Source organism: Guyanagaster necrorhizus (assembly GCF_019112545.1).
Source record: "Guyanagaster necrorhizus MCA 3950 unplaced genomic scaffold BT62scaffold_20, whole genome shotgun sequence".
Lineage (NCBI taxonomy): Eukaryota > Fungi > Basidiomycota > Agaricomycetes > Agaricales > Physalacriaceae > Guyanagaster > Guyanagaster necrorhizus.
This window is the reverse complement of record NW_025064899.1, coordinates 777970-800860: the sequence shown is the minus strand read 5'-3', so window position 1 is coordinate 800860 and position 22891 is coordinate 777970. Positions and strand designations below refer to the sequence as shown.

General features: G+C 47.5%; 11 protein-coding genes across 11 annotated transcripts; 8 read left to right on the top strand and 3 right to left on the bottom strand.

Annotated features, from left to right (window-relative positions):
* Nucleotides 1-1053: 1053 nt before the first annotated feature.
* On the top strand, nt 1054-1326 carry BT62DRAFT_901533 (uncharacterized protein; the record flags this gene model as incomplete). The annotated part of the gene is made up of 1 exon (XM_043183460.1): nt 1054-1326. A coding segment is annotated over one exon (273 nt), but the record flags the coding sequence as incomplete, so codon positions are not given.
* Nucleotides 1327-1805: 479 nt separating this feature from the next.
* Nucleotides 1806-2939, top strand: BT62DRAFT_921626 (uncharacterized protein; the record flags this gene model as incomplete). Its single annotated transcript, XM_043184330.1, has 7 exons — nt 1806-2037; nt 2085-2254; nt 2376-2419; nt 2470-2601; nt 2657-2676; nt 2731-2797; nt 2882-2939. 7 exons carry the CDS (start codon nt 1806-1808, stop codon nt 2937-2939), a joined length of 723 nt encoding a protein of 240 aa, XP_043037502.1.
* A 1218-nt stretch (nt 2940-4157) lies between these two features.
* On the top strand, nt 4158-6502 carry BT62DRAFT_934590 (uncharacterized protein; the record flags this gene model as incomplete). The annotated part of the gene is made up of 14 exons (XM_043186757.1): nt 4158-4292; nt 4352-4494; nt 4549-4593; nt 4646-4661; nt 4712-4764; nt 4823-4885; nt 4942-5042; nt 5102-5285; nt 5335-5477; nt 5527-5596; nt 5649-5728; nt 5785-5892; nt 5944-6076; nt 6131-6502. Coding segments are annotated over exons 2-14 (1378 nt in total), but the record flags the coding sequence as incomplete, so codon positions are not given.
* A 308-nt stretch (nt 6503-6810) lies between these two features.
* BT62DRAFT_971811 (NAD(P)-binding protein) lies at nt 6811-8147 on the bottom strand. Its single transcript, XM_043189042.1, has 2 exons — nt 7474-8147; nt 6811-7420 (listed from the first exon to the last, which is right to left on the bottom strand). The coding sequence occupies exons 1-2, from the start codon at nt 8083-8085 to the stop codon at nt 7109-7111; spliced, it is 924 nt and encodes a 307-aa protein (XP_043037500.1). The 5' UTR covers nt 8086-8147; the 3' UTR covers nt 6811-7108.
* A 1613-nt stretch (nt 8148-9760) lies between these two features.
* BT62DRAFT_1078160 (uncharacterized protein) lies at nt 9761-11983 on the bottom strand (the record flags this gene model as incomplete). Its single annotated transcript, XM_043179363.1, has 14 exons — nt 9761-9862; nt 9919-9931; nt 9989-10108; nt 10161-10298; nt 10350-10446; nt 10502-10534; nt 10595-10660; nt 10711-10777; nt 10835-11271; nt 11324-11334; nt 11392-11470; nt 11521-11597; nt 11661-11849; nt 11922-11983. 14 exons carry the CDS (start codon nt 11981-11983, stop codon nt 9761-9763), a joined length of 1491 nt encoding a protein of 496 aa, XP_043037499.1.
* A 449-nt stretch (nt 11984-12432) lies between these two features.
* Nucleotides 12433-13216, top strand: BT62DRAFT_1008682 (uncharacterized protein; the record flags this gene model as incomplete). The annotated part of the gene is made up of 4 exons (XM_043177472.1): nt 12433-12547; nt 12804-12937; nt 12991-13057; nt 13110-13216. The coding sequence occupies 4 exons, from the start codon at nt 12433-12435 to the stop codon at nt 13214-13216; spliced, it is 423 nt and encodes a 140-aa protein (XP_043037498.1).
* A 135-nt stretch (nt 13217-13351) lies between these two features.
* On the top strand, nt 13352-13695 carry BT62DRAFT_1008681 (uncharacterized protein; the record flags this gene model as incomplete). The annotated part of the gene is made up of 2 exons (XM_043177471.1): nt 13352-13501; nt 13558-13695. The coding sequence occupies 2 exons, from the start codon at nt 13352-13354 to the stop codon at nt 13693-13695; spliced, it is 288 nt and encodes a 95-aa protein (XP_043037497.1).
* A 425-nt stretch (nt 13696-14120) lies between these two features.
* Nucleotides 14121-15504, top strand: BT62DRAFT_971809 (NAD-binding Rossmann fold oxidoreductase). The gene is made up of 4 exons (XM_043189041.1): nt 14121-14601; nt 14653-14706; nt 14756-14840; nt 14888-15504. The coding sequence occupies exons 1-4, from the start codon at nt 14173-14175 to the stop codon at nt 15421-15423; spliced, it is 1104 nt and encodes a 367-aa protein (XP_043037496.1). The 5' UTR covers nt 14121-14172; the 3' UTR covers nt 15424-15504.
* Nucleotides 15505-16668: 1164 nt separating this feature from the next.
* On the bottom strand, nt 16669-17357 carry BT62DRAFT_921621 (uncharacterized protein; the record flags this gene model as incomplete). The annotated part of the gene is made up of 4 exons (XM_043184329.1): nt 16669-16877; nt 16918-16933; nt 17020-17199; nt 17295-17357. 4 exons carry the CDS (start codon nt 17355-17357, stop codon nt 16669-16671), a joined length of 468 nt encoding a protein of 155 aa, XP_043037495.1.
* An 848-nt stretch (nt 17358-18205) lies between these two features.
* BT62DRAFT_307993 (endopolygalacturonase) lies at nt 18206-20594 on the top strand. Its single transcript, XM_043180457.1, has 17 exons — nt 18206-18230; nt 18287-18700; nt 18754-18770; nt 18832-18889; nt 18948-19015; nt 19064-19134; nt 19190-19223; nt 19273-19341; nt 19395-19442; nt 19497-19591; nt 19650-19772; nt 19831-19887; nt 19941-20033; nt 20090-20125; nt 20174-20224; nt 20285-20354; nt 20407-20594. The coding sequence occupies exons 2-17, from the start codon at nt 18520-18522 to the stop codon at nt 20425-20427; spliced, it is 1092 nt and encodes a 363-aa protein (XP_043037494.1). The 5' UTR covers nt 18206-18230; nt 18287-18519; the 3' UTR covers nt 20428-20594.
* Nucleotides 20595-21045: 451 nt separating this feature from the next.
* BT62DRAFT_934580 (uncharacterized protein) lies at nt 21046-22769 on the top strand (the record flags this gene model as incomplete). Its single annotated transcript, XM_043186756.1, has 13 exons — nt 21046-21127; nt 21180-21230; nt 21283-21381; nt 21407-21411; nt 21518-21580; nt 21634-21656; nt 21709-21851; nt 21896-21938; nt 21997-22023; nt 22070-22139; nt 22193-22258; nt 22312-22552; nt 22608-22769. Coding segments are annotated over exons 1-13 (956 nt in total), but the record flags the coding sequence as incomplete, so codon positions are not given.
* Nucleotides 22770-22891: the final 122 nt, after the last annotated feature.

The following is a 22891-nucleotide window of genomic DNA, read 5'->3' as shown; positions in this document are numbered from 1 at the left end:
TTTGTAGATACTCCTCACATACTTCCCATGGTCAATTATGATATATACATGTAAGACATGAGCATGGATGACAACCCTTTACCAAGCCAGCTGGACACTGTGATGAAAACTTTGGGAATGAGAGAGTAGAGTACTGGTGGGGGTGAATGCCATGGAAGATTGTGCTGAGAGTACAAATGTCCTATCATCACTATCATTGACCCTGATGAGCCAGCTGATGGCATATCTAAAGATATGTGATTAGTTTGTTCATTGCAAATGGCACTATGATAGAGGGTCTTATTAGTCTCTGACACAAGGGAGTCAAATCAGCAATCAAACCCAGCAGGATCCTTGGGTATATCCATGTGTGAAAGCACCACTGGCTTGCTGTAATACTCTTCTATTGACTCTCTTCTACTCTAGGAGATACATTATTCAAGCCTCAAACTCTCCAGAGACATCATAGTGTGGGACATGTTCATGTTTGTATGATTGATGCTCTGATTGTTGGTAGATGTACCTGGTGGAATCTTTGCTCCAGAGTCCATGTTGCTGCCAGTGAGCCTCTGTGTTACTGGCCTCCTCCTCTTTCAGACCAAAAAGATCAAACTTGACAGGGTTACTGTGGTGCAGAGCATTCTCATATAACTTTTCTGAATGCTGACTCAGATGTGAGGCCATTCATGCCATGAAACTGTCAAGAATGTCCTGAATCAGATCAGCAACACCATGCATATGCAGGAGAGACTTTGACAGGTTGAAGATATTATAAAAAGATGTCATATGGAGTGGCTCCATACTCTATCACTTCCTTCTTTCCTTCCTCCATCATCATCTTCTGCACTCACCTGGAGCAGTGAGCATGCAACTGAAATCATACCAACCCTCCTCCCTGTCCTCCCCCAATCATTCTCAGTCTCCATCATGTGCCCAAGCATCTGTCTCCTGCTAGCTCTCCCCCAGCATGAACAACATCCAACCTGACTCAATGGGTTGGATGTAGGCAGCCCAGGCTTGACATTGATTTTCCCCTGCCCCGGGCGTATCCTCGAGTCCCTCGGAGACCTCTCAGTCTCCTCGCGTACCACCCCTCTGCTATCCGTTCCGTCTGGACAATCGGCCTATGCTGATCCGAAGATTGCTACCGAAACAATCACCAAGCTAGGCAAGCTTGACGCGAGCCCGGATATCCTGGTTCTGATTGCACATGACTGTACCGTTCCCAATGTGATTGACGAGTTCCCTGAGAGCGTGAACGATTGGAAGGCCAAGGGGTGGAAGGAAAAATTGACATGGGCGTTTTTGGAGAAGGACAGTCTGGCGTTTAGATTTGGAAAGGCTTGAGCTTTTTTTATTTTGGTTTTATGGGGTTTATTTATCTTATCTTTGGCCTACCGAATGCATCCACCCAACTTGATCTTATCGCTTGCGTCCACTCTGGATATCCCATTTGGAAATCTGGAGTTCTTGCATCATCTCTTGATTTTCTTGAGTTCAAGTCAGGCCCTGTCCAATGCGCGTTCTGACAGGATTCAGGTAAATGAGTGGAGGGCTTCTTGAGGTTGCTTCCCCACAAGTGCACATGCGTGTCGTTGGGACTTATCCTACTGACGATTTAGACTCAAGATGTAAAAGCCGTGGCCAAATGTCAATGCTCACCGTATCGCCGAAGATTTACAATCGGTGTTTCACTTTCGCGAAATGTGTCCAATGCTGGCTTCATTGAGCATGTATCAATCCGAACTGCAGAGGGAGCTGTCGTCGACATCCCAGCCGCACTCGTTCTCGGTATGATATCCCTTTGCCATCTGTACCTCCGCTAAATGGAGCAGCTAGATTGTACATATGCGAAGAATCAGCTGTCCCTTGACCGGCTCAAGACCGCCTATGACCAGAAGCTTCGTTACTCGATGCTCCACATTCCTCCCGAGCTAGGAAGGAAGCCCCCCGACTCCCTGCGTCGTACGGCGAGTGTGGGAGTAATCTACTGCTTGATTGCGGATCCTGAAAAGGAGAACCGAGGTGTAGATTCTCAGCGGATCGGTGGGGACTTTAGTAGGTGGTTTTCTTCGCGATACTGAGTTGCTAATTGCTATGTGTAGTGCAAATCTGTTTCAGTATCTCTAGCGGAGATGTCACCGAACTACCCAAGAGTCTCGGAGAAGCAAAGTCGTGGACTCGAAGTTTGATCATTAAAGCACTCATCCCTGAGGGATTTTTCGCAATGTTGGATATGTTGGAGGAGGTACAAGATAGTAAGACATGTAGCCAAGTGCGTTTCGGTCCGCATGGTTCTCCTGAAGATCGAGGAGCCAGCGCTGAAGCAGTTTTCATTTATAGCGTCGTCGACGCGGATTCAATACGAGAAGGGTGTCAATTCACTGCCGAATTAGATTGCTGCTAGGGACAGTGTCATGAGGGCCAATCCTTTCCATGGGTGCGTCGACTTTTACTAGTCGCATTCTGTCAATTTATGCTGTGTCTCAGGCACGGATGCTCGAAAGCTACGTATGGCGCTATATGCCTGAACAAGCCGCCGCAAAAAGTAGAATCGTCGATACTTAAGGATTTTTCGCCAAGGCACTTTCGAATGCACGCAGCCAAGATTGAGCCGCTTTGGTACGCACTCGTTATTCTCCAAATTTTGACTGCTACTCATCAGCTACACTCTTAGGAGTACAACGAAAGTCGCCGGTACGTATGATTTAGACACAACAATCGTAGATTACTAATTCATCCCGCGTCTAGACTACGCATTCGCGTCAACAGTGCCCATTCCGGGTGAGACGTTCTCAGAAGGTTCATGGCTTCGTTGGTATATGAAGAAACTGACGATACTCTCCTTCACGGTATGCGCACGCCTTTCCGTGGCTTCTACAGTGTTTGATACTTTTGATAGGACGCTCAAGCAAGTTCGGCCATATGGCACTTTCGGTGCTCCTTGCACCGTCGATTGATTTGTTGCAATCGAGCCTCCTGATGAAGGTTCTGTGGAACTTTATCAGACTCCCAAGGGCGTGAAATGTAGGGTCATCTTTGATGAGAAGATATCGCGCTGAAGACCGGCACCGGATTCCCTGCAGGGAAATCCAGTCTGCTGTCCAGCATTTATCAAATATATACTTACATTCTCGCTGTAGGGTGACATTTCAACCTCATATAAGTTCACAACTCATATGGCTTACTATAAGAAATCAGTCTTGTAACCGGTTCCTAATATCACAATCGATTACAAATATACTCAAGCCTTTGACGGGAAGGTTGAGAAAGATAAGCGGCTACCCGTTATCAACTTGCTCTACGACTTCACTCCGATTCAAGTGCAGACCATATCTGCACCATTACGGCTTTTGCTCTAACTGACATGGCCAAAGACGCTCTAGAGTCCATTATCGCAACTTCTCCGTCCTCTCCGGGTTTCAATACAATTATCCTGTTCTTGGCTTTGCTTCCGCAACCCATCCCTCCCTACGATCGCTCGTACCACATGAAAACAGTATATATTTGGACATCCGCGGCGAAGCAAAAGGTTTCTCCCGGTTGCCATTCTTTGCACACAAGGTGTCAGAATTTCGTAGGATAGGTTTTCATTTGTGTAATCTGGGGCAGAGTAGTAGATGTGCACGAATAAGAAAGAGCAAAGTTTCCCAGTCCAGACTTGGCGCAGTAATACCGGGCCGGCGGCCGCCGAACGCGACTCAGAAAAACCCAAAATTGAACCGCCCATGAAACGAATGGCAAGGCGCACAGTGGCTCGTGGATCTTCTTCTCCTTCTCTCTTCTGAAATAGCCTCATACAATGAACCAGACAAGTCTGGTTCTATGCAGACATATATTTCAGATGTCCAAATATCTTTTGTACTGGAGTCGATTAGCCGCTGGCATGGGAGAAGGTTTGAATCTGTACTAGCAGCCGCAAGTCGCTGGATTGTTCCGAGAGCCAGAACTTCGCTTCCTGCGGTCAATACCTAGGAGGTTCTGTGAGGATCCAATCTTTAACTTTCAGTGACAAGTCGCCGATCACAGGGATCCCCACTCTTGTGCGACCCACCCGTTATTGATATCGCCCTACAAATTCTTCATGCCGTCGTCCCCGCAGAATGACTCTTTCAGTACTAGTTGGTGTTTCTTAGATCCGCTCTGCTTCATTCTCTGAAGTATTGCGTTTTACGAGACTAAAGCCTCATCGAGCGCAATTAGCACGCCAAAACGTCACAGGTGGCGCAATCCACAACTTTTTCCGCATGCCTATGGCGCTACTATGTAAGTCAATGCCAAAATCCTATCGTTGTCCACAAATTTGATAACCGGTACTTATTCTTCACCCAGTCATTATGTATAAGAAGCGCGCTGACACCTCCTTCATCAGCTGACGACCACTTTTCGGGACCTTGGATCAACATACCATCATGTCCGAAACGCTGCACAATTCGACTCCTATCAAGGTTCACTGGTATCGATCGACTTTTTTCAATGCTACGGTCCTTGGAATTACCAATTTCCTTGCACCTGGTATGTATCCTCTTTTGTGTGGGTTTACGAGAGCGCTTAGCCGAGCGTATGCAGGGATATGGGGTGCTATGAACTCGTTGGGTGCTGGAGGTTTGCAAAGTAAGCTTATGTGTTTTATTCGTGACCTTGTAGACTAACGTTTCCACTACAGAACCGTATCTAGTCAAGTATGTCCCGTCACGATTGGGTCGATTGGGGAATGCTGATCAACTTTTAGCGCCTCTAACGCCTTGACCTTTGCCCTCATGGTCATAACGGCATTCCTCGGTAGTACGTATATGGCTTTGCTTCACGCTCTGAACCGAGATATTTACTAGACCTACATCAGGCTTGATGGTGAACAAATTTGGTATTAGGGCCACTTTGTCGTTCGGTGCTGCTGGCTACGCGCGTCTGTCCATCCTTCATTTAACATATTCTCGCACTCTAACATTTACATGTCTTCAGCCTACGCAGCTGGTCTCTATTGCAACAACGTATTCGGAACTCAGTGGTTCGTCCTGTTCGGAGCGGCGTTGTGTGGTATCAGTGCGGGTGTATTTTGGATGGTGCGTTCGTCAGCTTCCATTGGCAGCGGCCGCGGGTCAGTTGACCGATTTAATGACAGGCCGAAGGTGCTGTGGCTCTGAATTATCCTGAGGCCCATAACCTTGGCAAGTTCATCGGATATTGGCTTTCCTTCCGCGTCGGTGGTCAGATTGTAGGCGGTGCGATCAATCTTGGACTCAACGCACATCGCTCGGAAGCTGGTTCCGTGTCGCCAAAAGTCTACATCATTTTCATCACCCTTCGTGCGTCATCAACAGTATCGTTCTTCACTTGTTGACTTGGTCCACGTAGAGGCGCTTGGTCCTTTCACTGCTTGGTTACTCTCCTCTCCGGAGAAGGTCCAGCGGACGGACGGAACACAAGTACATCTGATCAAAGACAGCAACTTAAAGCGCGAAGCCAGGGATAGCTTGCGATTGTTCTTCTCCAAGAATGTATGTACTTCTGCTCACCCAGAGTATCGTTGTTAATCGCGGCGTTTAGTTCCTTCTCACCATTCCTCTGATTACACAAGCCGTATTTAGCGAAGCATTCAATGGAACATACCTCACCTGTAGGCTCAAATCAAATTTATACCGTCAGCTACACCTGATGGAGAACGACAGTGCATTTCAGTGTCCGTGCGCGTGCTTTGGGTTCTTTCCTTTCTGCAATCGTGGCCATCATTTTTGGGAACCTTCTTGGTGTAAGAAACATACGTTGTCGCTTCCGCAGCTTGCTGATAGCCATTCCATCTAAAAGCGCTTCCTTGATCGAACAACACTGTCCCTTAAATTCCGTGCTCGAAGTGCGTTTATCGTAGTCCTGGGTCTTCAAGGGTGTTGGTGGACGTGGTCAACGATTATACAAGTACGTTGTGTATTCCATCTACCCATATGATCTAAGCTCATGAATATCTAGCACGAATATCAGAAGACTGGAGTAGTTCTCGATTGGTCAAGCCCTGGATTCGGAAGGGGATTCGCTTTGTATCTCTTCCTTGTCGGAGGTTTCCAGCTGAACTATATGCTTCTCTTTTGGGTCGTGGGACACAGTGAGCCTATAGTCCACCCTTCAACATCCTCCCAGCTGACTTTTCTGTCTTCAGTTGTCGACGATATCGAAGGTGCTTCACGCGTTGCTGGGCTCCTTCGTGCTACAGAATCAGCTTCACAGTGCGTCAGCTACGGTCTCAATTCTATCTCTGCTTTGGCAACGTTGCCAACAAGCTCCATAAATTTTGGGTTGTGGGGCGTCAGTCTTGTTCCTGCTTGGCTTGTTATTCGACAGATTGGGGTTAACCTGGAAGGTAGACTGGAGAGAGAGGCTCGTTTGGCGGGCCAAGCCACCTTTGATACTGATACGAAATTATCTGTTGATGCACTAGAGTAGATTATCAACTTCACGAATCACGATTAGAGTAACGGTTTACATCGTACAGTAATGTGTTAGCTATAGTTAATACACTTCTTCTCGATCGCACAAACAACCGGCCTATATTGTGACAGTCCTCTTCGCCGTTGCACCTACTTATGTTCTTTGAGAAGCGAAGGTCGTCCTCAACAAATATGTTGACAGAGTTCCATTGTTGAAAGTAGTTATCCATGTATTATTTGCACATTTACGTATTGTGTTGATCATCGAATCAAGGGTTTACTGACATGCAAATTAGTACTGTCCTTAGCTGAATGTCCATATTTGGCAATGAACGCCGATATCTTTCAGAAGTCCCTGAACGGGTAACATTGTCGGTAAGTTATTTGGATATCCGAGTCATCATTTCATGAGGTAGTCCTAAGTAGGGATTACAGTGCACTGATACATAGGAATAAAGCACAGAGTGGCGATGTTGTTCGATGACGATTTTATATCGCACGGCCTGCCTTCAGTAGAAGAGGGAAAGGAAGCGTCTCGCAGCCCGTCCTGCTGATCAAATTCTCGAAGCGAACAGTCAAGCCCTAAACCCTCAACGTTCAACGATGTTACTCATCATTAGGTCATTCATACAAAACGAGGGCTGAACCTGAACCTGTAGGAACCATACCTGCCCCCAATCCGAATCCAAGAATATCAACAGTCCCAACGTTCATGCACACCGAGTAACTTCCACTGAATGTTCCCAAACAGCCCTCTTCTCCTCATCCGTAAAGGAGTACCCCTTCGTCCCGAGATCATCGCCTTTAGAACCGCGATGGAAGAAGCCCTTTTCTCCATCAAACAGCGCAAACAGCATATATTCTGCGGATTCCTGCGGCGAGATAGCAGCCAACCAAACTAACAGAACGATCAGCGGGGTGAAAAGGCGTAGAGCCCAGTGTGTTGGCCGCGTCCCTGGTGTATCGACAAATCCAGGATAGATATGTGTGAATGAGATCTCGGGATTGCGCTTCGCGAATTCCTGGGAATGATATAAGGGAAGCGGAAAGATGGCAGAAAAAAAACAAGACGGACTTCTACCATGATATCGTTATACGAGCCACTCGCCAAAGTAGCCTTGTATGCCTTGTACGAGTGTTTCATTCCCAGATCGTTGACATCAATAGCACGTCCCAGTCCAGATGCCAAGATCGACATGACCTTCGCATCCTCCCCCGCGTCCTTCGCATTCCTTAGCAAGGGCAAAAGCTCATACGTATACTTGAACCGTGAATAATACCGCAGCCCCAGTAACTTGTCAATCCCTTCCTCTGTCTCCTGCCTCCCTGACCATAAGTCTGCGTACCCAGCAGACAAAATGAGGTAGTTGATCTTCGTAAGACGCGCAGAGAGATCTGTTGCTGTAGTTTTGATGTTCTCCATTAACTCCGCATTACAGAACACGAATTCTCGTAGCACGGGTTTACCATCCTCTGCTGTGGCGGTGGGGAGAGAAGCGAAGGTCTTCTCGGCTGCGGTGCGATTGCGGCCAATGGTGATGAGGTGGACCTTCCCTCCTGTATAGTGGGCGATTGCCTTTATCATCGCCTCCCCTATCCCAGATGTTCCCCCCACAATAACCGCCACAGGGATATAAGAAGGGGAAAATTTATCATTGGACGCTTTGGCGGTAGCGAGGTCAGGCATGTTGGGTTGGAAGGAAGGGAAGAAGTTGTATTGGAGAAGAGTTCATGGCGAATCATGTTATATATTCCATCTTTCCACAGTGATGATCTGAAACGGTTTCACAAAGTGCCTGAAGGTGCCGTGCCGTGTAATGATGAGATAAGATCAGATCAGAGATATAATACCAGCGTCTGTTAGAGATACACTTTATTCCATCATGTTGCCGTCTCTTCTCTTCTCATCATTACACATAAACAAATTATACGTCTAGCAGCATATCAATCGCCCATAAAGATGTAAAGCTCAATGCTCTGAGAGTTTTTCTTTCCGCGTGCTCCCTGTGAAATGTATAGAAGTACCTAATGGTATAGGTAAGTGATCTTTTGATGCAGTGTTGAATGTCTGCATGATTGTTGCAATCTTCGCATACTGAAACGAGTTCTTCTTAGCTCTGTGATCATTTTGAGGGATGGAGGAAACCGTCTCCAGCACAATGTATCTGACATGACAGAGCCCCCGAATCAGGTGTTCGGAAATCGATCCCGTGACCGAAACGCGTTTCATAATTAACCACCAGTCCCTCTGATCCCTTTCTTATGTGGTGTACTGATGGGCTCTTGCTAGCTCCCATGACGAATCATCCTGAGTTGCGTATTGTGCCACACTATTGTATATGAGCAGTCTCGCAGTCTCCTTGTAACTGATAGATCAATTACACTATCCCCAACGTCTATAGTGGCATTCTGGACTTGAAGCTTAAGAAGTTCTGGTAGAAGCGGTCTGTCAAGTTCCATGCGACTCTACCACAGCGTTGACATATAGAAGAAACAAAAGTAACCCTATAAATCTCTGGCACACTTTGTCAAAACAATGCTTGGCATTGTTACACAAATAGAGCAATGCCGGGTCTCGGCTAGACGTACATGCTCGTGCCATCGCCAGCTACTTGTCTCTCTATCCTCTTGCCACTGGCAATCAATTAATCATCGCTTGCTAAGATATTGATGTCCAATACGTACGCCCATAGCTCCCTTTACCAAAAACACCGTGCTAACATATACCACCTTGCTCCAGGCTTTCCTCCCCCTCCGGTCCCATCAGGTCCAAATCGTTTGGCAAAGAAGAATTCGTTCTCGGGTTTCCTATCGACCCCAAACGCGTACAAAAATGTTTCAAGCCACAGAAGTACCGCACACAAGTTCGCCAAGTATGCGATCTCGTCACTGCAGCGGAACACATTTACGTGCGACCACTCGCAGAGGCAGGTATCAGAGCCGAGATAATCGCCGTGAGACTCCAGGTTGTAAACTCACCGGCTTATGAATGCCTGTGGGTGCTGGCGATCGCGAGCAAGGACCCTGATCAGGGATGGGGAGTTCCCACGAAGAAGTGGATCATGACAATTATGAAGGAGTATGGATTCCGCGCCAAACCTCGGTGGTTGGAAAGGTTCACGCATGCTCGATCTCTATTTTGTGAGCACGCGATTTCTTCAAATGATGGCCAGAGATTTAACTGATACTCGCAGAGCCTCAGAGCGATTTTCTTTGCTCCCAGCATATGAATCTGTATGGTCAACAGCCAATGTTTCTGCCCCAATGAACTTCTCAATGTATTTTGGATCTAGATATTGCCTGGAAATATTTCGACGTTTGCTATAATCCATGCCATTTAGAGACACCCTGAACACAATAAATTATTTAACCCAATCCTCCGCCACCAAGATCACAGAATACTCGTATCTGTCAAGCCCAATGATCTCTAATGAATTCCATGCAATCTTCAGCACCAACCCCAACTGGATGTTATTGATGTGTGGCGCCAAAAACATCTTTACATGCCACAGTGACGAACCGGCCTGCTTGTCCTACCACCAACTGAGTGCTCGTTTCGAAGTTCATAGCAGAAGAAGAAATCAACATACCGTGAATGCGACGATGTGGAGCCTCCTAATATATCACCGGGGGAATTACCCCTTTGATAGGTACTCTCAGGAACAGGGATGGTCGTCTCGTATCCGTAATCTTCGGCCTTCACGTCGGTCCTGAATGACAGTTTCACTTCTAAGACCTCACGCGCATACGCGATAAACTTACCAGAGAGGAGCGATTTTAGCGCCTTGTGTTTCGAAGAACATCTTAGAGAAATTTTGAGGAAGCGCAACGGTCGTCTTAACGCCTACAAGCATTGTATTCAGACATACTGCGCCTAAAAGAGCTTTTGTACAACTTTGTCTATGATGAGAATGAATAAGGTAGACAGACACTGGGCGATGCGGAACATACCCAAAGACAGGGTTCACCCTCGTCACACTGTCGCCAATGGCCACCCAATTGGATGGCAAGTTGACTGCGTATTCAAATCGCGTGTAAGTTATCGGTGCTGCATATCTGAGTTAGATCAATAATGTACTTCCTGACCATGGAGGATGGATGACCGGCATGACTCACGAATGCGGACGCGATTTCGTCTAAGATATCAAGACAGAAAACCAATCGGGAATAAGTTTCTTGGTGATCATCGCTCGTACATAGTGCTTGACTTCCAACAGTTTGAGGCGGGTCCATATCACCCCAGGCACCACAGTATACTTTGACTTTACGGCGTCAGTGAAACATGAAGTTGTATCAAGCAAGGGATGCTTACTAAAATTACCCTCGACGCGTTGTGTGTATATGCTTCGATGGTCGACAGTATAATCCGTTGTGCAATTCTAAATGGGTCCACAATCATCATAATTAGTCGGGAATCCCGGCAAGGGCTTCCCAACTTCCTTCGGGACATGGAAATGAAGCGTCGAATAGTGAATCTTCTGGTCGTATGCGATTTTGAGCTCGTCAAGGGGAAGTTTTCGTCTCGGATACTCAGCCGCTATCCCGAATCCTTCTCGCCTCAGCCATTTAATACCAGCACATGCAGGACCTGTGCAATCTGAGAATGATGTCGGGTCAGCCGCTTGTGAAATTGGGCCGGGGATATCACTTACCCGCGTGACCATAGAGGCTTGGACAGTTCGTATGCCCCGGCCTGTCCGGATCGTTACTTGATCGAGGTATTGAGAATTAAAGCAGCTGCTGGATACTCCAGTTGCAGTCCCAGTTATTTGCTTGATATTCTCATACCGATCGCTGAGTACAAGACGGCAAATCAGAGTCTCAAGACCCCGACGACTGACAAACACGGTTTTAGGAAGGTCTCCGTCGTATTCTGTGTTAAGGTGTCATGGTCCACAGCCCCCAAGTAGATGTACGAAAATCACCCGGGCAAACACTATGTAACAAATCATTAGCACACCTACAATTAGATTTCCAAATGAAGCTAGCTGACTTTATATCCAAGGCTTTACATTTGCTCTCAAATCCCCGGAATAGTTTGCAACAGCCTCTGTACACGAATACTTGGACACCTGTCACGGTGCTTCAGCAAACGATCCCTCAGAGGTAATAATTCGCAAACCTTGCAGGGAGTCGCACTGCATAACGCAAGACCGGATGTTTTTCTGGTTCCAGGAATCCACACGTTTCGCTTCGTCACTGTCTAACCATGGAATATTAGAGCACGACGAAAATTCAGAAAGATCAATCATTTACCTTTACCTTCCACCGCAGATTACAGCTGTACCCTTTATCTTTTCGGCCGGAGCACGAGAAAATCCCAAATTGTCTACGTCGTTGACGCATGTGTATTTCCATTGTGTGAGAGCGCGTCCAAGTAGTAGATAAGTATGGTAGACGATTAGAATAAGGGCGAGCCGTTCAAGAAGGTGAAGCTTATGAAGAAGTCGCCTTAGTGGATGATGGGGAAGATGATGTAAGAGGTGCCGGTGGTACAGTCATTCATGTGAAGTATGATCCAACCTATAGACATCGATAGTTCTGATTGACCCATTCCACGTATGGATGCCATGCCGGACACGCATGATAGTTTTGCATGATAAGGATGCCTAAAGCATTCAGACAAGAATATTAACCGATGGGCAAGGCAGGAGAGACGTCACATAGTTTCTGGCATTTTCTGTCAGTCAGACGAGAGCTAAAAGTGGGAGAAGCTATGCCTTTTTGGTTTCGTTCATTCGAAAGAACAATGGAAGTGGTAGTAGCGGAACGCTGTAGACTTCACGGATCGACTTATTCATACATCATATTTGAGACGTCCTCAAAAGCGTGCAGATACAGAAAAGGCTAAGCACATTCTAGGAAATGTTTCTTATATGGGATATTGGTGTAGGCGGGAGTAATGCATCGTAGATAAATTAAACTGTATACGTTAAAATTTTACAAATTGAGTCCGGCACGATATGCGGGAAAGTGAGAATTACCTAGACACGACCTGTAAAGGCCTCATGTTGGTCACCACTTCACACCCTTCATGTATCTCAAGTCAAGTATGATATCCCATCGGTTCCCATTCGATATCGATGGACATTGTTCCCGGTGGATCTTGGTACTTGGAAATAACATCGCGCTATGGATGCTAATGCTTTGTACGATAACCGAGAACGTTGATTGATATCGGTAGTGCTTCATCATTAGGTTCTGGATTTTTGGTGAAAGTAAACAAAGGCTTCAGAAATATTACTGAACTGAAGGAAGCCAGGGAAGAAGGAAGACTTATCAGTGGATGCTGGCCAGGAAAGAGATGAGAGAAAAGAGAAGAAAGCTACAATGGCAGATTATTTATAGGATAAGAAGGAGAGATCACTCCAAAGCCGACGACAAAGAAACCCACAAGTTTTCCAGCTTGTACAAAGGATGACTTGAAAGACCTGAAATTCACCGAAGGCATCTCGTGCACATCGTCGTATGCTTATCGTATCACTGAAGATATTCTACAGTTTCTGATGAAGAGTTTCTGGACCGTACGGAAGGTAAAGGTACATAGTACAAAATCTCATAGTATTTGGTAAGCTAAGAATCGTCTACTGAGGAACCAGAGAAGAAGATTGCTGAGGTGACGAACAAGATGGGATACACTGACGACGACTTCACGAATGGTATACACCTGTGTGTGATGTCTGATACCAGCCTTAACCGATTCTACTTTAGCTTTCGCCTCTCCGCCCGACGAGAATGACCCTGGGGCCTTTGAAAATAAGCCTGACCCGGATGATGATCTCTCGACCCACATGCAAGTCCCCTTCCCTAGGGAGTGAACTCAATGCTTGATACCTGGATATCTTAATCGACAACTCAAACACATCTCTGGGTTTCCACGACCTCTGAAAGAGGTGGGAGGTAAGGTCTATCGTATCTCTTCGTCCCTGGGCAAAGGGTTAGGCATGTTCACGATGCGCAAAATCAAGACAGGCGACCTCATCGTCGACGAGAGGCCTTTGATGGTCATGTCTCTGTCATCCATGGGTTTACCAGTGGCTCCTTTGAATGGTCTTACTCAGGAAGAAAAATACAAGTATCTTCTGGCTCAATCCAAGGACGTTGTGCATTCCGTTTTTGGGGGGGATGTTTAAGGAGAAGCCATAATTCGTCCTTCGAGGACACGAGCTCGTCAAGCCTCCTTAGATGGCGAACGGATCGTCAGACATCATCTCAAGTAGAAGGGGCCTTAAATCGTCCATCCCATAACTTCTCTGATGGGAGAAGAGTAAACCAACGTGACAAAAACAGCGATTAATATCCTTACCGCACAAAGAGAATGTTCCCATGCTCCTGTGCCCCTAAACATATGTCGATGTTCTCCGTCAGAATGTGAGGCTGATTCCTCACGTCGGTGGGACTGAAACTGGTCTCACGGGGATGCCGGCCCCGACTACGCCCTAAGAAGCCTCGGTGAAAGGATGCTTAGGCGTTCCGGCAGTGTTTCAACGACTCAGATGAAATAGGAGAAAGAACGACGCCCTTCAAGCTGCGAAACTTTGAGCAGGATCCTCTCCTAACCCAAATTCCCTCAATTTACAGGTCAGCAACACAGGAGTTTTGGATGCACGGATGCAGATTTGTTAGACAGGTGCTGCCGGCGGTAAAATATTTCTGCCGGCGGCTATAACGGGGCTGAACATATGTCTTGGATCGCCTGGGACTAATCATGGATGAGTAACCCTCGCTATAAAAAACCATCATCTTCACTGCCCCTCTTCGTTGAACTCTTTCCATGATTGCTCCAATCAAAGTCGGATTCGTCGGTCTCTCCAAGCAAGGCTGGGCGTCCATTCTGCTTGCCCCGACACTGCTCAAGAATGGAAAATACAGCCTCACGGCCGTATCCACATCGTCTCCAGAGTCTTCCCAGGCATCGGCGGAGAAACAAAGCGAAGAAGCAGGCCATCCTGTAACGCCGTACTATGGCTCGACGTCCAAAATTGCTGCCGATCCTAATGTTGATTTCGTCGCAGTTTCCGTCCGGTCGCCTAATCATTATGACGCACTCATCCCAGTCCTTGATGCCGGCAAGGATTTTTTCATTGAATGGCCGGCTGGAAGGAACACCAAGGAAACGTTGGAATTTGCAGAGAAAGCTCATGCGAAGGGTTTGCGATCGATGGTTGGGCTCCAGGGGCGGCACTCTGCTGTTGTGAAGAAGGTTTTTTGAAGTGGGTGGTACATGTATTCGTATAACTGATTCCGATCCTAGGTCAAAGAAATTATCGACTCTGGCAGAATAGGAAATATTCTTTCTACGTCTCTGGTTTGTGTATGCTGAAGATGCCGTCAAAGATCCGCTGACCATCGATAAGGTTGGCCTAGTACCCAGAGAGATGGGATACTGGGGCCTGCGAATTAACAAAGCAAATGCTGCCACTACATTTGACCCATCCGCAGGTATGTCCGAGGCCGCTCGCGTTATAACAGTACTTATCGTTGCATAGGGTCCTCTATGTTGGACATCGCTATTGGCCATCATCTCGACATCCTAACTTACATATTCGGTGACCTCAGCTATCTCAGCGCATCTGCTGCAATCCTTTATCCTACAGCGGAGGTCGTCGATGTCGAAGGCAACGTCCTCGAAACAGCCGCTAACACAGCAGCCGACCACATCTCCTTCATTGGGGCATTCAAATCCGGTGTCCTTGTCAGCGAGGTCTGGCGTGGAGGCGTTGCTGCCACTCAAGGCCGACAACAACTTCTATGGGAGATTGATGGAGAGGAAGGCTCTATCCGGTTGACAGATGATCAAATGAGCTCCGCTTTCGTGAACATTCGGGATCCGAAGCTCTATTTGAATGGAGAGCTTGTAGAGGTGGAAAGCGCTGGGCTGATGGGAAACTTGGCTGCCGGATGGGCTGAGTTTGCCAAAGGAAAGGAGGGGACACATGCGACGATTGACGATGCTCTGAAAATCCATCAGGTAATAGATGCCATAGCCCTCAGCGCGAAAGAGGGCAGGAAAGTGACTCTTTGAGGTGTCGGGCGCTGACTTTTCAGCTGTGTTTATTAGTTTCTGTTCTTTCTGCGGTTTCGCAATGTTCTTGAATGGCATTTTCTGTATAAGCTGAAGTCAGACTTTGCTAACAACGTATCAAACGAAAAATTGACTGACATATGAGCTCCAAGAAGGTAGGAGATATATCCTATCCAGTCTCCACCGTACCATTCTCAGTGGACACCGTGTGGTACTGGCTCTACCGCAATAAGACCGACGCAAAGCAAGCGAGGGACATCATTCTGTGTAATGTTCTCTTTTTCCGAATTCAGTACCAGATTCGACAGGGCGCGCGTGCTGAAGCCAAATGCAAACTGACTCAACGCTAGAACACGGCGAGCGATTCCCAGGTTCTTGTCGCGCTGACAGGTCTGGCTGCTGATACGGTCCAACGTCTGAATGTATGCGCTGATACAAGGGTGTATCCGGTTAATGTCAAATGCAGGATGCGAATGATAGCTAAAAGAAAACCAAGAAAGCTGTTATTTTTGATATCGACCGAAAAATGTACACGTACAATTAATTTGCCCTCTCGACGATGCTCTTTCGAACCTCGAAGATGCCACAGGGCGATTATTAGCGAGTTCTCCCTTTCTACCTCCTTCAGTATATCCTCAGCGCCTTCCTTAATTTTGACAACAGCCTTTATGCCGACCTATTCATCAACAACCACAACTCATCGGGCACCAGTTGCGGCCTAGGTCAACAAAGTAGTTTCTGGGCCGAAAACGAGCGCTGTAAGGTCTTTGACAAGCTCTGGCATTCGTTCGCGGAGTGTAGCGTCTGGAGGAGGAAGGAGCCGACTTTTGTTTGTTTGGCATTGCGATCATGGTGATGTCGGAGCAGTAAATGGCTGCTTTTTCTTTCTCTGCTTGTGTACGCCCATTCAATGTGTCGTAGAACTCGTTTATTTGAACTGAAAGCGTGTCATGAAGCTGTTTTCGCGTTCTGTGATGGTCTCACCGCGTGACTGGGATACACTCTTGACACTGTCGACGATGGGTTACGCTACGAGGTTGGTCCTCAGATTTTCGGATTTTCAGTGACATCTACTCAACAGCGTTCTCTAGGGACCTTACACCTATTTACCACTCGTCCCGTTGCGTTCCCACAATACCTCGCGAGTGAAGACACTAAGTATCCAGAACTCTGATTCAAGTTGGATTCAAGACCATTCTCCAGCTAGGTCTGCCAGGTTGGGACAGGACGGTGGGCTTGAGGTGGTCATACGGAAAACCGTCTTGTCTGTTCTTTCGATGACCTGACTTGAGACTGGAAGTCACTGCTGCTCTCTTTCATCGCTTTGGATGGTGCGCCGTTGCCAGTCACAAATATCCGACTTTTTGTAGGCACGGTGGATTGAAAGATCCTACCCGCATCGTTGATGAGAAGGTTACTCGGTTGGTACTGGTCGTAGATGATCATGGTGAGCTCTTTCAAGGTTATCAAAATCAATACTCCATACGAACTCACCTTCTCTCCGTAGAATCTACGTGCAAGGATTTATATGAATAGCAGTTTTCTACTAACTAAGACGATCAATGACGTTTATTCAATGCGACCAGTTACACTCACATTCGCACAAACAAATTTCCAATGATAACCTTCGCCTTTACCGACCTTGGTGCTATCCGCATGCCCAAGCTTCGCCTCGTCGTGAGGTCTGGCACGAGGAATGCCAAATATTGACGTTCTGAAAGAATTGTCGTCCCTAACCTCGGAAGAAGATGTCCCGGGATTACCACCTTGACAAGTCTCTCAAAAAAAGTGTTCTGTCAGCTGATGCCGAGTTCAATAGCTCGACCACTAGGAGCGGTGAGGTGCACTGCCAGCGCGATTCACAGACGGACCGTCGCTGAGGTGCTGAAGGGATTGGCCGGCCCGCGTTGAATGAGAATATCCCGGTCGGACATCTCATGGCAGCTTATGCTGTACTTCAAGCACGCCCGTCACTGGCTTGCGAGTATGCTGCGATACAAGCTCGGAAAATCGACGGTAGCTTGGCATCTGTCTTATGGGTGCGCTTGTTGTTCTCTGTCAACGGATCTCATGTTGGTCTCGATGAAGAAAATGTCGGTATCGTTGCAACTTTTTCAGGATAGAAATAAATGCACCATGGGTACCTATGATCAGAAATTAGCCACCTAACATGTATTGCTGGCGCTTGTGAAGATGTGGTGAGTACGACTGCCCATCTATTGTACCCATGATCCCAATGAATAACAAAAGCTCCCGTGTATCAGAGACAAGGCATCATACGATAACATCCGTGGCTTTAGGAACCCGCCTCGCTTATTTCGCTTATTCTCTCTTCGAGGCGATCTTGACGCCTTGAAAGTTGAAAAGATCGCCAACCGAAAGGGCAACTATCCCCGATACTCTGACAATCGGAAATTTGTCGGGAAATGGTGAACGGGCCGCGCGTCATCTTCGTTGTCTGCAAATTTTTGAAGACAAAATTACGGTCAAAACTGCCCGTACTTTGGTCGGATATGTAAAACATCGCCGCCTATGGACGACGTGGAGAGGTTATGTGACATTATTCTGTGCGTAGAGGCCGTCTAAGCGATGCTGAAGTTTGAGAGCCGTTTGGGTTAGTCTTGGTGCTCTGATCATCTCTCAAGATAGGCACAATTAACTGCAGGGAAAACCTGATCTCCCTGAAGCTTGAACGTAACGCCTAATTGGAGCTTACAACGTCCGCAAATTTATGGAAAATGTGCCGGAAAAGGACTGCCGTTCCAGCAGACATGTGCAACGGATTCCAGACAGCGAATAAAGTGATGGTGAGCTTTAACACTAGTACTGTAGTATTTGGTGACCTAACTGTGGGTATTAGAAGGATGTCGCCCTGGGCCAGTTCGAAGCACACCGGAATACCTGACGACCGGAAATTCTCCACAATGTCTTGGCGCAAATCAGCAGCTCAGCAACCCTGGCGTCTCCTTTTTTTGTATTTTGAGTACCAACTTCAAGTTGATAAACCTCCGTGGTTCATCCAGCCCGTGGTATATAAAGCAGGTCCTCGATGGCAGGATAGCCAACATCCTTTGCCTCTCTTTACATCTCGCTCAAATGTTTGGACACGCTTTCTACCAGTTCATCTTCACCGCCGCTGTGCTCGCGCTCGTGTCTGCCGTACCAACAGAGGACCTTGAAGCGCGCGCGAGCTGCACTGTTGACTCTGTCTCCGCTGCCTCTTCGATATCAAGCTGCTCCTCAGTCACTATCAAGGCGTTCACCGTACCAAGTGGAAGTAAGTCAACAGCATCTTCTCGTCGTCGCATTGTGTTGACAGGTACTTCACAGGCACCCTGACGCTCTCAGTAAGATCCCCTACCTTTTTGAATCTGACTCGCAAGGCTCAGATATCCATTATACAAATAGCCCAAGTCTAGCGCGACTGTTACCATGGCTGGTGATATTACATTCGCAAAGACGACCAGTGCGTATCATTCATGACAAAGCCAGTGCAGCCGCGAAACGCGTCTTCTCCTTCATAGGCTCAGGCCCGTTGTTCACTATTGATGGCGACAGCATAACGTTCAAGGGTGCGGGATACAAGTTCAACGTAAGTCGGGCCACTTTCTCGCGCCTTCACCTTTCTGATGTTCCACAGGGAAACGGCGCCTCATACTGGGACGGCGAAGGCACGAATGGTGGTGTCGATAAGCCTCATCCCCTCTTGAAGTAAGTTTACCTATCAACAGTGATTGTTATCCAAGCGTTCTCAACCAGCATCTAGGTTCAAGGGCTCCGGGACCTACTCTCAATTTACGGTGGGACTTGCATTTCCCTCTTTCTGGATAAGTCTGACACGAGCGATAGGTCTTGAACAGCCCCGCGCAAGCCATCTCTATCGGTAACAGCGACGGACTCACCTTCGACAGCATCACTGTGCGTGCAAATGTTCTTGTTCACGTCTCTGTAGGTTTACACGCCATCCGTAGGTCGATAACAGCGCTGGAGACACAAACAGTCTGGGTCATAATACCGACGTGAGTGTGAACCACCATGTAATGAGTGAGGCTGAGCATCCATCGGGTGTATAGGGCTTCGACGTTTCCGCTGACGATGTCACAATCAAAAACTCGATCGTCAAGAACCAAGATGACTGTATTGCTATCAACTCCGGCTCCAACATCGTGTAGGTCTTTCAACCGTCTTCCTATTAGTGAAACATGTCACTCAACCACCCTTTCTAGTTTCCAAAACAACCAGTGCTCTGGCGGTCATGGCATTTCTGTTGGTTCCATATCCGCTGGAAAGACGGTTACTGACGTGACTATCTCTGGAAACACTGTTACGAACTCTATGTATGGGCTTAGGTACGACAGTGGTTCTTGTTCCCTCGCTCGGTGTTCTGATGTCGGCCGGCGCTGGTAGAATCAAAGTCAAAGCGGATGCTACAAGTGCCAAAGTATCGGGCATCACGTACTCTGGGTGAATACGACCTGGTCTTCCTTCCGAGATGACCTGCTAACCCATTCTTATAGCAACACCATCAGCGGTATTACCAAGTACGGCGTCTTGATCTCTCAGTCGTACCCCGATGATGCTGGCACTCCCGGAACTGGCGGTCCCATTTCGTGAGTCCCTCTTGCTTGCATGGAATCAGTCTGTCGTCTGATGAATTCTCTTACAGGGGTGTGAGCTTCACCGGCACAGCTACTACAGTCAAGTAAGCCGTCCTCCTCGCAGACTCGGGCCCTTTCTCATGCACTCCTAGGGTCGGAGACAACGCGAAGCGATTGACTATCGACTGTGGTAACTGCTCTGGGTAAATTCAGTGGTCTTTATAATCGTCAGAGCTGCTGGTGCTGAACATGTTTCTTTACAGGACATGGGACTTCTCCAAGTTGACGGTCACTGGTGGCTCCGCTGGGACTGTCTCCAGTGATGACGCTACTGTTTGTATCTCTTTCTTGTGTTACCGGAAGACCGTGCTGACGTTGGGCTTAGATTTCTGGTGGATCGTATTAGGGCCCAGTTGCGTCCAGGCAGAGCGCGAGGAGATACAATATTTTCATATTCATTGCATACGCATGGCCTTCTCCATTTCTATCGAACTGAATTGATATACTTCTGGAGATAGTCCGACCATCCCCAAACCTCTATGTTCATTGCCAGACTCCTAACTAGCAATTGTTTCCAAGTTCTGACCCCCTATCACAGGCTCTTATGCCAACAAGATGTTCTCAGACCAGTTAGAACGTGCAACGCATGATATCGTGGGGATTAGAAGATGTCCGGTAAAATATTACTATTCAGGGATTTGAATTCGTGTGAAAGAAATGGAGGAACGTATTTCAATATTCACGTAGGCGTGAGGTCGGCTTCTGTGGTCGCCGAAACCCTTTCGATACTATTCCACGCTCCACCACCTGGGGGTGAAGTGACCGCGTTTCCCACTGGACGATCTTCGGACCCTAATGCACCCACCACCTGCTTGAGATGACAGCGGTTGCGAGGCCCGTATGTCTCGTGGCTTCGTGGTAATATAAAACGGAGTATTGTGACGGTATCAAAGGCTTATCGTCATCGAGGCCAGGGACTTGGCGTCTTTACAGCATATAAAAATGCTGTGGGAGAAGGAAGGAAGAAGTTTGTATCCATCCCCCCACCACAGCCCTGGATTATGAGCATGCCACTAAGCAGCGCAAGCAGTCTTCTCGGTCCATGGGTAAGTAAGCGGTTCTGCATTTCGTCGCTCCATCCGATGCTGAGAACTGCAGCTTGTCGGGCTTTGCTTAGATTTGTACCTCCAGGGCATCCTGTCTGCTCAGGTTCGAGCAGGTGTCATTACCATATCGGCATACCACTAATAATCCATTGCAGATGTTGAATTACGTTTCGTGGTATGGAAAGACGGACAAGCTGACAGTTCGCGCGTCCGTTGGGTTTCTTGCTTTGATCACGACGCTCAAGTCAATTCAGGTCAGTCGGCTGCCTCTCTTTGGGGAGCTTTTTTTTTTTTTTAACTTTTAGCCTGACTTGTCGACAATCTAGAGCTTGTACGTTTTTCACTGTCGTGGTCCGAGTCTGCAAGAGAGAACTGACCTGGCGGGTAAAGTGCTATCGTCTGGGTCCAGCAGATAGAAGATTTTGCAGATATCCAAAGTGCTGGTCAATTATTGTACGCGGTCGGGCTCCTACGAGACTCCCAATGGCTGATTGTTTCTCTTTAAGAACCACGGCGTGGTACGAAGTCGGTCGGTCGTACATCGCTCGAGTCGTCTTTCTTGATAAATAATCGAAAAGCAGGCAATCCATTGATGGTCGCCCTCATCAGTTTTTACGTTCAATGTTATTATTGCTATAGATTGTGGGTCATATCGGAGAGGTGGTGGGTAGTTCTGCCCATCGTGCTGGTCTGCATATTTGCTATCATCGCCGCCGTATTGACTGTAAGTATTCGGGTATGCCAGAAGAATAGTTCTCACTGCTTTAGACACGAGATATTGTTCACTTCAACGGTTCCCTGCCCTACTGGAGTGGGCACTTTCTCACATTTTATCTCCGATGTGCCCAGCTAATTTCTTATTCTGTTAGTGTCTGCTCATTTCGCGACTGTCTTTGGTAGGTGCAATCCTTTTTCTACGCGCCTTGACTCACTTTGTTGTAGTCGCAGATGTGCTTCTGGCCGCAACAACAGCGTTTTTCCTCCTGAAAACCAGAAGGAATGTTCTGCCACAGTTAGTATCCAAGTCGTCGAAATTACTTTTAATGTATCTGACACGCACGTTAGAACTAAAGGCATGATCAACGCCCTGGTACGACTCACGTTCCAAACAGCAATGCCTGCCGTCATATGGTGAGCAACGATGGAATGATGCCTTGCCTGGTCCCACACTCACTCCGATGTAGTGCCCTTCTCACCATGATCTGCGTCTACCTTCCGATGGGCAAACCTAGAGTCTCGACCACATTTAACCAGGCTCTACCCAAGCTGTATGCTATCAGTATGATGTGGACCCTCAATGCCCGGAAAGACATTCGTGTCTTCTACTATGATAACGCGACCTCCAGGACGCATTCGCGGTCCCAAAGACCTACTCTCACGGGTAGATATTCAATTCAGGTCCTTACTCGTACGGAGGTCCTCCAGGTGAGTTAGTTATTCCTGTGGGTCGTCGAGAAATATATTAGCTGACATTCATCAGATGTCGGACGCGGATACGCATACAGATACCACAGCCAGAAAAAGTGAAGAAGAGGCGTCCATTCAAAAGAAGCAAATTGAATAAATTTCTAGATTCTTAAATATATTGTGGGTGATCATAACTACAGATTAGAGCGGTTTCATTATTAGCGTTATTCTAAAGCTCCTCAGTTGATGATTTGCTAGTTTGATATCCGAATTACCATCAAAGGGCGCGCCGGTCCTGCGGTGCGAAGAACACTCAGTGCCACCACATACCCATCTCAGTTTGTTCATCGCCATCCC